This window comes from Rhodamnia argentea, chromosome 4, assembly GCF_020921035.1.
Source record: "Rhodamnia argentea isolate NSW1041297 chromosome 4, ASM2092103v1, whole genome shotgun sequence".
Classification (NCBI taxonomy): Eukaryota; Viridiplantae; Streptophyta; class Magnoliopsida; order Myrtales; family Myrtaceae; genus Rhodamnia; species Rhodamnia argentea.
The window spans coordinates 19,550,626-19,563,228 of NC_063153.1; the positions used below are offsets into that span (position 1 = coordinate 19,550,626).

General features: G+C 38.1%; 1 protein-coding gene across 2 annotated transcripts; it reads right to left on the bottom strand.

Annotated features, from left to right (window-relative positions):
* Positions 1-7,841: 7,841 nt before the first annotated feature.
* On the bottom strand, positions 7,842-12,020 carry LOC115752605 (alpha/beta hydrolase domain-containing protein 17B). 2 transcript variants are annotated; one of them, XM_048278374.1, is made up of 6 exons: positions 11,430-11,875; positions 10,645-10,681; positions 9,991-10,227; positions 9,849-9,896; positions 9,270-9,322; positions 8,296-8,422 (listed from the first exon to the last, which is right to left on the bottom strand). In XM_048278374.1, the coding sequence occupies exons 1-5, from the start codon at positions 11,726-11,728 to the stop codon at positions 9,314-9,316; spliced, it is 630 nt and encodes a 209-aa protein (XP_048134331.1). In that variant the 5' UTR covers positions 11,729-11,875; the 3' UTR covers positions 8,296-8,422; positions 9,270-9,313. The 2 variants fall into 2 exon arrangements, with proteins under 2 accessions (XP_030546730.1, XP_048134331.1); XM_030690870.2 differs by lacking the exon at positions 9,270-9,322 and having other exon boundaries at positions 7,842-8,422; positions 11,430-12,020.
* Between the last annotated feature and the right edge of the window lie 583 nt (positions 12,021-12,603).

A 12,603-nucleotide genomic window follows, 5' to 3' on the forward strand; every position in this document is an offset into this window, starting at 1 on the left:
ATGTTGGGGCACAATCATGTCATTGACCCTGCATCCAGTTTTGGTTTGATTCCTCTGAAACACAACCCCTGCTCTCTCTTTTTTTTTTGCCACATTTATCTGACCCATTTTTCCTATAATATTTCTTTTGTTTGTTTTTTTTTCCTCTCTCTCTTATGGGTTGGTTAGGGAAAGAGAATGTAAATAAAATACGACCGCCATTAACATTAATCTATGACCATGATGATACCCATGATGACGTAAGCATCAGCGGTGCACTTAAACTAAATTACATAATTGATGTGGCTATACGAGGAAGTACAATTATTGGGCCGAGGTTGTCGTCTCTTCTCGTCTTGATCAAATAGTAGGGATACATCAATAATTAGTTTGTATTTTCCAACCAATAAAAAAGTATTTTTTTTTTCCATTTGTCTTTTTCTTGTCCGTTTGATGAGTTAAGCATAGAGTTTTCATCGTTAATGCTGCAAGAGTGACGGGAAGATTCCGTGGGATGACACAGACAAGTTGCTCAGCTGGTAAAGAAACTTGGGTCTGTTAAATATTCTGAAGAAAATCTGTGCAGGATCTGAATTATTAATTTTTTTTTGGGCATTAAATGCTAATTGTATTTAAGATTTCGAATTACCATTTATGGGGGGATATTCAAGGTAATTCCCAGCAGTGGATTCCTTGCCTGATCTGAGAGACTCATCATTTAAGGGCAATTAATCCCAAAGGAAATGCAAAAGAGCATAAGAAAAGAGAACCCTAGAAAAAAAAAAAAAGGAAAGAAAAAGAATCAGTTCCATATGTTGTCCAAAAAAGAAAACAGAAAATCCATTTCATACGTGAAAATGTGTTTTTTTCGTGATTTCATTTTCTCGGACGAAAGGATTCGGTGAATTTCTAATTATTTTCGACGTTTCGAAAAATTTAAAGGGATTCGTCAATGGGATTCTGAAAATTGAAAGAACGAATTATACACCCATTAAGAATTTGTGCAACGTGATTACGGAATTTCTCTTTAAATGTTGGAAGATTCTTGGTATGTGGATGTATCGTGGGCACTAGGCAAACCATTTATTGCATGAGGATTCTAGGAAGTATGACCCATATTTGCTTCATAACTAAAAAAAAAAAAAAAGTCAAAGTTTCATAATAAGTATAGCAACGTGGGAAATGGACGTCTTCCACCGTAACTATGTGCGCTCAGCTCCACACAGTAATATTCTCCATTCCCTTTACCAATTTTTCCCTTCAAAAGAATAGAAATGTGAGATTTTGGATAACATAATCACACAGATACTATGTACGTTTAAATTCTTTCTATAAGTATGAAACCCTAAACGGTGCAATTAAAGTAAGAGGGTTGCTAGCATGACGGTGTCGCAGCCACAAATTTTTCCTTTCTCCAACATAAGCGCGTAGAAATTTCTAAGCAAAATATGAGTCTCTTTCTCTCTCATTAGAAAATGTGTGGCTGAGGGTTGGGAGTTGGTTTGCCAAGTAAATGGTATGGTTAGGCAAGCGCTTTTCCTTAGATTATTTTGGGGCTTTTCTACCATCATATTGGAATGTGTATAATTATCGTAAATTTTCCCCACTTGTTTCAAGAAAGAAATGACTTCCTTTTTCCTAAGAGTAAGGGGCTGCATGACAGCCATTCTATTTCCGAAATAGATTTCGGCTAGAAATAGATTTTTTTTATATTCTATTTTTGGATGAGTTTTTGAGTAAAAAAAATGGGTTTGATAATAATATAAAAAAATTTTATCATGGAATAGAAGTTCGTTTGATAACAGTTGAAAATTTTTACTTCTAGAAATTATTATTTACTATGTAAAAATAAAAAAATTTATTTATTTTTTACTCCGGCGGTGGGCGGCGGCGTTCGGCGATGGTTGCGCTAACCTACAAAAGGTAGCGGTGGGCGACGGGGTTGGCGGTGAGCGACGGGGTTAGCGGCCGCCGGCGGCGAGTGGCGGAGCCCGGCAACGAGCGACCAAGGATAGTAGTTGGCGGTTGCGAAGATCGGCGGTGGGCGGTGGTTGGCGGTGACGGCGGTCATGGTTGTGTGTGGCGGCGAGTAGCGGTAGCAGGTGGCGACGGTCGACGGTGAGGCGACGGGTGATGGTGGGTTGAGGTCGATAGCGGTCGACGGTTGGTGGCGGGAGACCGAGGGCAGTGGTTGGTGGCGGTGGACGGAGGTTGGCGGCGACCGGCCATGGTTAAGGTGGTCGATAGCGGCCGGCGATGGTTGAGGTAGTCGGCGGAGGGTGGTGATGGTTGAGGTGGCCGGCGGAGGGTGGCGATGGTTGAGGCTACCGGCGGAGGGTGGCAATGGGCGGTGATCGGGGGCGGCCAGCTGTGGGTGGTGAGAAAGGGGGCGATAGCGGGTGGCGACGGGTGGCGGTGGTGGGTACTTAAGAAAGAGTAAAGGGTTATTATTCTGATTTTTGTTTCTCCGAAGAGATAAAATTTTTTGTTTCTGATTTTCCTTCCGAATCTATTTCTGGAATAAATTTTTGTTTCATAAATAGAAAAATATAATTACGTTACCAAACGAGTTTATGTTCCAAACCTATTCTAGAAATAGGTTTGGAATAGAAACAGAGAAGTATAATGGTTATCATGCACCCCTTAGCACGCATTTGTGATCAAGGAGGCGCAATTGTGTGTGTATAAGTTAGGTGCATGGCAAAAATTTCAACTCCCTAGGCCCCCAAATACTAATAATTTCATATTTGCACCGCCCATTCAAGTATTAACTTGCTTACGTATAAACTATCTTATCCATGTACGTGGGAAAAAATACTCCACACAAATCGTGACAAACGTGGCCTCTTGAGATTACCCTAAGTCGGGGAAAATGTGTTTGATGTGACATTCGCTCCACCCGATAGTGACACTCGATATAATAAGCCGGACCGAATTTACAACGCAAAAACAACCTTTTTCCATTCCGACAATGGCATTCAGGGTTTATTCCGCATCAACATAAGACTGGTAATTCTTTCGACACATCTACGGAGCTCCTTCTTTATTGTTTCCATATTTGAACTTTGAGGTAATGACCAGCAATCGCCCATGGCCCCATTTTTAAAGCGAGCTCAGGCAAGGGCGATTAATTAGTCATGCCACACCATCACTACCACATGATTTTCTCCTAAATCAAAGACGTTATGATTTGAATACAGAGCCTGTTGTGCCCGAATTAACCGCTTACCTATTTAGCCAAATCCCTTGCAATGAGTAGTTTTTTTTTTTTTAATGAATAGTTGAGTTGAGTAAGAATCAACGGATCATTACTTATCCAATGAATACTAGTAATGACTAAGAATTCAAAGAAAGTTTTATCCTTTGATAATAATGAGTTTTATGAAAAAGAAGGAAAATCTGGCTCTTTTAGGCAATTGGCTAAGAGAGAAAACACACGTTTTACTTGTCATCTTGGTATGATAAATTGGGTAATTAAGGGGTAAAAATGGTAAATCGAAGCGACAAATCCTCAGATGTCCAAACGTTGTAGTGTGTTGTCGCCACGTTTCTATCTGTTATTGGCCTCTTGTGGAATCCAAAAGTGAAGTACACGCCCTCACGGTGAAAGAATGGTGTCCTCTTGTGGCGAAATGACGTCTCTGCCCCCACTGGACATCCTCGTCAGTATCACAGTGTGGGGGCCCACTCAGTTCCTCCTGTACTTTTTCCTTATTAATCCCCCTTTATTTGTCGGTATTATTGTTTTTATTTTTGCAGTTATTATTAATTAATTCCTTCATGGATGGAGCTCTTTCTTTGTGGTATAAGAGGGGGCCAATTATTGGTCCATTAATGAGGGCAAAGTCTTCCTCGTTTTGTTTTTTTTTGTCAAATGGATGATAAAGTTGCTCACTTCCAATCCATGTTAATGCAATTGTTGTAGTGTACAACTCAATTTCAACATTTAATATTATTATATGTAGTGAAATGATTTGTGATCTCAATTTAAAATTTGAAATCCATGATGCGATGCTTGATTGACCATATTAATTCTATAAAATAGGAGCGTAACGTCTTTACTAGATACTTCTTGTTGAACATCTTTATAAGTTCTTTCATGTACACTGGTTTGCTAAGGGCTTGCGTTTTTCTCTGCTTTGCCTTCACTAGTTAATGGTATTGACGGCTCAATGGCTTCTGATTTTGTAGCCACTCCTTGAAAAAAAATTGCCTACTATGGTTATGTAAAGGGATCGGCTTCCCTAAGAGGTTAACGTCCTAGGATTGGATTCATCCCTGTATAGAACTGGGAAAGATTCCCTCAATCGAAAAGGCGATAACAAGCCAAAAGGTGCGTCTCTTTTGGCACACACTTTAAATCAAAAGTGTTATATTCGAATGAAATGATAAAAGCACTCATAATTAACAAATAATACTATATATTTTCACTTTGCACCAACTAGGGTTGAGGCATGCACCAAATGACTATGCACATATCAAAAGTATGAGATAGGGGTGATTATGCATCATTACGTAAAGGTGCTTAGTTACTTCACGAGCGAATCTTATACATTGCAATGGTTATCTTGAAGAGTTTAAAGTGAGACAAACTACTTTTCTCGCTTGATAATTCGAGCTGACTTTTGCATTGTGCGTGTGCATGATTTTGTTTTTTATCCTTTGATTAACGGATCCTTATCTAGAAAGCAAATTTTGATGAACATTTTGCTATTCTTTCCGTGGCGAAAACTGAAATTCAGTAAAAAAAAAAATGAGATAAGGATGAAGTTATAATTGTTGTACTGTAAGGGCAATCAAGAAATTTCACCCACCGTAGGTTTAGGGTTAAGTGGATAATAACTTTTTCCTTGGGCTAATTTTACTTTCCTCTTTAAAACTAGGTTGCGTTTAATATCAAATAATATGTGTATGTATGTTGTCCAAATAGAAAATTTAAAAGTGCTCACTCTCATGTCAAATAGATAGATACATATAGACATCTACGTTTAATAAGAAAGAAATTCACCGTTGTCACCGCTTGACAATTTTGACCACAATATTCCCATCTATTGTGTATTATACAAAACTGCTTTTTCCAAAAATTATATGCGTATTGAAGAAAAGATTAAGGGTTTGAAGAACTCTCATTTTTTCAAATAAGGACTCGAAGTGAACCTTATTTCGAAAAAGGACATGACTAATGGCATTTTTGTCATTTCCTTTTTTTTTTATTTCTTTTTCCTTTTTTGATTCTTTTCTTTTCTTTTCTTCCATTTTTTCTTTTTTTGCCTTTGTTTCAACTAACATGGATCGCTGCAAAGGAAATGATGAAAATACCTTTAGTCGGGCCCTTCTATAAAATAAAGAAGGCACTTCAAGCCCTTATTTTAAAAAATGAGAGCATTTCACGCTTGTATTTGAAATTTTCTTTTAAAAAAATTAAGTAAATTGTCGAAATGCTGGTTCTAAAGGATCTAGGAATAGTAGAATTAGAGGTTGACCAATTTTGGGCTGGGGAAGCACTAATGGATTGATCGAATTAAACAAAATAGAGAATTAATTTTTATTAGAAAGCAATAAATGAAAACAGCGCTCGATCTCTATATTTATACACATGTGAATCGTACCATATTAAATTATGTATGAATGGAAGAGTACACCCAAAGATGCCAGGTAAGTCTCATTAGATTATACTTGGGATTTATTAGCTCATAAGAGAGTGCTCATTAAGCAATAGACCCGGATCCGATTAGACACTATATCGCGTGCTTAATTATGTTGATTAGTGCTTAATCCTTGGCTTCGATTTGGACACATCAAAGTGGCTTGTTGCTTCCCACTTGAGTGGAGGCAAACGATTTTTGTATAATGCAATTCCATGTGCTAAAGGGGAGATTTGATGGGATCATCACATGCCAACTTGCTTAACTTAGAGGCTCAATCGTTCCACCTCGTGGAGCTCAATTAACAATTACGTTTAGTATTTGTGATTAGTGAAAGTTTAAGCGAAAACTAGAGTGGTTGGGTCCTAGATTACCAATTTGAGGCTAGGCGAAATGTACATGTTCATGGAGATGAATCCATGCATAGGATGCTTGGGATTATTGTAAGATATATTTTGCGACATAAAGATTGCAATTTAGTGCTTTCGAACAATCAATTTTTAAGGGAAAAAAAAATCAATTCTTATGGTTTGGTTTTGAACTATTATTACTAAAAGATATTCGAGACACAATTGCCAAAGAAGTCATAATCTATTGCCGGGATGCCAATTCAGTTTTAAACTTTTCGGAATGTCCAATTCGAATGCATCGCGGCCCTTGTCGGTCATTGCCTAGGCCCGATGACCGGTAAAGGGAAATAGGGGGGAAAAAAAAAATGGAAAAACGAAGATGAAAAACAATTTGTTTAAAAATATTGTAAAAATCGTCTATGTCATCATTGGCAGTACCATTTAGAACGGTCGACATTGCTTAGATCGCCATATCAGCTATTTCCGGTTAAAATCGGTTGGAAAAACCGCATTGGCAAATCGTCCAATTGTTTAGTATTGAATTGACAACCATAAAATATTTAAGATTTTTTTTTTGGTAATTATCCCAGAAAATTGAGATAGATAATTTTAGCGACCAAATTATGTTTGGTCTCCGAAGATGGAAGAAATGGATACATGCTCGCTTGACATTTTAGTCTTATGGTCTTTATATATAAATAGCGAGATTAATTAGTCGAGTGACTATCTTCGTATTAAAATATAGAAATTCGAACCTTTCGACTCCATTGAGGGCATGCATTGCATGCCCGACTTATGGACATGTCTTGGACATCTTTCTTTCTTTCTTTCTTCATTTTGGATGTAATAACTTCCATTTTCTTTCATTCCCAACATTGAATTCTTCAAACATAGGCAGGGGTCACAAAAAGGGACATCATTCTCAGTACCCTTCTCATAATAATGTGGAATTATTACTAACCCAATCAAATCAAACAATTTAACAAATGAGGAAATTACCCTTTTTAAAATCCTCATTGGGTAGCTAACTTGGAATTGGACTTTTGACAAAGGAGATGATGCTACCCATTTTAATTTTATTTTTTTCAAACTAAGGAGCTAAGAAGACAGGTATTGAATTCCCAGTATTTCCAAAGGAAATCAAATGAAAAGGGAAAAATAAGAAAGTCCACCTACCAACTCCAAAATTTTAAAAAAAAAAGCAGAGAAAACTCACTGAGAAATTTGGCATCTACCCTCTTCCATCTTTTGTCTTGCCAACATGTATAGAATGAGGCCCAAGCCTGCATATCTAGGGGTCATGCAGAGACTCAAGGGCTTCAGCAGCAGTTTCTGAAACTATGAATCTGGCACATGATGAGGTTTGCATATGCTGAAATTTATTGGACAACCCTACGAATTTCAGCATATATAGGATAGGACCATCAATGGAAAAGTTCATCTAAGTAAGGGTGTTTTTTTTTTTGGTGTTATGTCAGACATCTAAGTTAGATCACCTATTTCTATGTATGAACTCTGATCTAGGTGAGTCTTTCACACGGTGGATGGACCCGATCTAGGCAAGTGTTTCGCCTTCTCGAGACGAGTTGGGAAATGATGTGGCACAATGCAAGAACGAATGCAAGCCACTGTTCTTCTTGCAAATGTTTTTTCTCTCTTTTATCTCTTCTTTTGCTGGAACTTCTTGCCAGTGCCAAAAGGCTTGGCTGTGGAGAACAGAGCTAGAGAAGATGTGAAAGACAATTGCATGTTAGCATGTACAGTGGGAAGTCGAGAAAACGAGAGAACGCTAAGAACAATCTTCACAGCACCATTGTTTTTCGCCTCTGCTAATGATGGGGACAATGGAGGAAGAGAGAACAAGGTATAAGAAAGTAACCTCTGCATTTCTCTTTCTAAGAATGATGTTAGTCCTTACAGGAAACTCACACTATGCTACTTGTACACAACATGCCACACCCACATCAAGATCATTCTGAATCTCGTAGTCATGCGCAAGAGCCAAGATTGAACATGTTTTCATATCATCGGATACTCGATGCAAACATGAACAAGCCCCAGCGAGTAAGCCTAATTTCCAAGCGTTAGGCAAACGAGACATTTGAGTTCTTTCTTGGAGGTGGCAATACTCTGCATAGGGCAATACCTTATATCAGCTCAATTTGTCCGAGAAATCATCCATTTGGTCTACTTCTTTCCAAATCTCAAGCACTTGTTATGTTTGACTTCCGTCATGCTGGAATTAGATGTAAGCTGAGGCTTTGTCTGTCTCGTGAGGGAAAGTTTCTCCATCGCGCTTATGTACTTGCGCAGGTGCTTAATGTACTCAGGATAGGTCTCGAGGTTGCAATGACCCCCGCCCTTGACCCATAAAGGGTCGTATTTTTCTTTGGAAAGTTCCCACAAGCGTTTTCCATGGGACCAATCTACGATGTCATCATTTGTTCCCTGCATATAATAAACTAACAGAAAGTAAATAGACAGCTGCAGGAAGAACATGCCGATGAGGATAAGGAACAAATCACACGAATAGGATTCAATGCCCTGTTAAATGTTACACATTCATTTAAGGATACAAAAGCTATGAATGAGTGCAAGAAAAAGTTTGTCCACATCCTATTTTCCATCCTTATCATGACTTGGTTGCCACAAAGAGTTCGAGATACAACTGACACATTGGCAAATAAATCTCCATGTAAAGTTCCAAACTCCAATCTTGACAGATAAAGCAAGACGAAAATTTGTTTCTTTTTGCATCAAAATTGGGAAATCTACACTAGTTCTTTTACTCTCATAAGGTTTTCGCCACTTCTTTCCCAATAATTTCTACAGAAAAAAGTAACAAGAATTGTCTCCACATCTCAATGAAGTCAAAGTTTGTCATTCTTTATCGAAACCAGAATGAATTAACATAAATATGTTTCATAACTTGCTAATTACAAAATTTCACAGTAAAGGGAAGACTGCTATGAAGGCAAGGTTAAGGCAGATCACAGTGAAAATGCACTCAACAAGAGCATCAATTGAAAATGTACCAAAAAAAAAAAAAAAAAAAAGAACTGCATGATCTCACATTGGACAATCTCAAAATATGTATAACTGGTCCAGCAATTCACATGAGTATTACTTAACGCACACAATAATACTCTCTATTGGGAGGAAGTATGTCAACCCCCAATCATGTCTCCAAACGATAGTGGTGCTTCAGAAAATCTATGCCGACCATATCGCCCTGTAATTCTATTGGGTTATGAAGGATCAAATATAATAGGCAAACATCTGAAAACATACAAACCTTCAAATCAATCTTGCCACCCCTCTGCTTTAACTTCCGTAGTGCTAGTCATTCTAAAATAAGTTTTATTGGAGATGGTTCAAATTAGTGATAGCCCCAATTGCCTATCTCTTGATCAAATGAATTGAAGAATAAACAACCGCAGGAAGTTACTTTTATCATATAATAGCAGCTTGAATTAAGAATTTGTGATGACCTATTACATCAGCAATATGTGACTGGACTGTACAATGCATATACTGATTTCATCCGCTTCAAATTCCAGCTTGTGAACTTAGACTAAATAGCTAGGAGAAAAAAACTTAAAAGCCAAAGGCATATTGGGAGGCAAAGCAAATTTCAGGATGGCATGATCATGAAGGTTTCGTGGTTCTTGTGAATAACAGGGGTGACATGCAAAAGTACACTTCGCAGGAAATGTTGCAAAGCCTAATGACAAGCTTTTTTTTTTTTTTTTTTGTTGCTAAACCCAACAAAGAAAAGGACAACAGATAAAGAACAGGGAGAATCAACCATGCATCATTCAGAAATTTACATGGCTAACTAAGTTTATTGGTGTAATGAGAAAGAAAAACTCACATGTATGACTAGAACTGGACAGTTGACCTGCCGTATTTTGTCAATATTCTGAAAAACAAGACATGGAAAAACTCCCTTAATTCGAGCCCAAGAAAAGATGCACCTCTCTATGCAGATAAAATATCAGATTGATCAAACTTACCTTAAATATGTCAAACCAAAAAGTCATCTTGACAGGATAAAGGACACGAATGCCTGAAAGTATGGCACTATGAAGCACAACACCTCGCAATTTCTGCAATCGAGCAGCCAAGTGCAGTGTAGGCCCACTTCCAACTGATTGGCCATACAGGATGAGATCCTCCTGCTTAATCCCGTATTCACTCTTCAGGCAATTAAAAACAGCCTCTATGTCGTGGTAAGTGTTGAATTCTGACGGCTATCATATTAGCACAAACAACCACTATTAGGACATCATTTAGCGTAATAAAAGTTTGTATTTAAAATTCAGCACATCTAAACTAAATGATCACAGCCATTTATGTTCTTGATAGATGGTTCACAAGAAAAAAAGAAAGATCTTGGTTTCACTATAGGACATATTCATCAAGGAATAGCAATGGTACAATTAAATAGATCAGTTCCGACACGATCCACGTCATTGACCGGCTGTGAAGGACTCGAAAGAAAAAAAATTCCTTTTTGGAAGAATGACACCCCATTATCAGAGTGAACCGTTTTAAAAACATAACATGTTTTCCCGAGTCACTAACACAAAAAAGCTCATGTTAATGATTTCTTTCCATAAAGAAAGCAAGCAACATGGCTACAATTTGACACACAGAGGAATCCTTACCTTACCAGAGGAGGCGCCATAACCTGAATAATCATAGCTGCAAATAACAGAATTTTCCAGTGAATAATCAGAGAAAGTTTTAATTACCGGGACAAATAACTGCATCATCTGCAGTATCATGGAACATAAACAATACAAAATGAAAAAACACAGAGCAGGTACACTTTTCCACAGAGATTTTCAGAGTCATCACTCCACCAGCATAAGGATTCCCAGATGTACAATTATCAGTTTATCACCAGCATATTCATTCCTTTAATAGTTTAGCTTTAGCATAGGACAGATGGCAACCAAAACCGATAAAACAGAAGGCAAAACATGATTTGGGAAACCAAATGAAGCATTCTTCGCAAATTCTATATTCTGTCACCATTTGTTAAGAAACTCTTCATTGTTTCCGCTGCAAATCGTCGTGATTGAAATTTTAACCACTTTTTTTCATGCTCCACGTATCAGAAAATCATTTCTCATGATCGATGACTATGCCACCGTTAGCTAATACAAGAAGCATCTATTCTCAAAAGCTAAACTTCCAGCAACCGTGGGATTAAGAACAGATCAACTACAGGGAAACAAAACAAGATGAGGAAAACAACATACGCTCTCATTAAAAAAAAAAAAAAAAAACCATAGATATCTACCAAAGCGTGGAAACGTATCCTACAAAAAGAACACAAGGATCAAAGCAACCACCTGTCCATTAACTCAACAGCCCCAAAACACAAAAACCAACATCTCCCACATTAAATTGAAGAAAAAAAAAAAAACGAAACTTAAAGCAATACCTCATAATATTAACACGGAGGTGAGCTCTGAGCTCAATGAAGAGCTCCTGCATCTGGCCTAAATCAGCCGCATTGCCGTGGGAATAGAGGAGGGTGAATCTGGCAAAAGGGTGTTTCCAGAAAGTGGCAACGATCTTATTACCACCCTTCGTGTCGAGCATGTGGACGTCCATGTTCTTGTCGGCCGTGACCCCGGAGAACAACAGCTTCCCACCTTCGTCTTTGAGCACATCGTACGTCCGTGGGTCTGGCGGGAAAAACGCGAACTTCGCGGCCACATTGGACGTCACATTTCCCATCAACGCCAAGAGACAAAACGAAATTCTAAAGAAAAATGCAAACTTGCAAATCAAATCATTGAAGGGAAAAAGAGAGAGGAACAAATTAGAGTTGTTGGAGAGGGAAAATGGCCTGGAAATGTCCTCAGGTTCTGTTTGGAGAAATTCCCCGAGGTTGGAGATGAGCGGGGTTTTCGGTTTAGTATTTTTTGCGTGTGTGACGTCGGACGTTTTGAGGAGGTTGTTTCTTTTTATGGGTGTTTTTTTTTTTTTTAATCTTTTTGGCGTGTGAAGAATTTCTTGGGCCTTTTTTTTTTCCTTCCTTTTTCCCTATTTCACCTGGGGAGGATGGAAAGTGAATACAGATGGCGATTCACAGGAGGTACGAAGAGGTTGGGGTTGGCAATGAATGGAGTCGATCCGATCAAGGCGGGTTGAGCTGGAATTTTTGTTATTGCTGACTCTTCTTTCACAGTAAAAGAGAGAGAGAGAGAGAGAGTATCTTAGCAGAAACAGAAATAGAAACAGAGACTTTCTTACAGGTTTTAAGCACATGGAAACGTGGGTTCAGAGAGTTGTTTTTGCTGATCTCAACAGTTGCTTTTGTTTTCTTTTGTTTTCTGTCCTTTTTCTTTCTTCTGACTTCATAACAGCATCCTAAAGTTTAATCTCTTTCATTAGTTTAACTTGATGGCAGCTGAGATGTTCATTCTTTTATCAGTCCATACGAAGCTCAAATGAGTGGCGCGCTTGAGCTCATCTCCAAATGAGGAATGGGAAAGAGAGGAGAGATTGAACTGTATAATCAGAATGGAAAAAGAAAGAGGAACGAGAGCTTATTGCTTTCATGGTTTCAACTGATTAACTCAATGAAAAAGCAAATTTTTATCCAAACA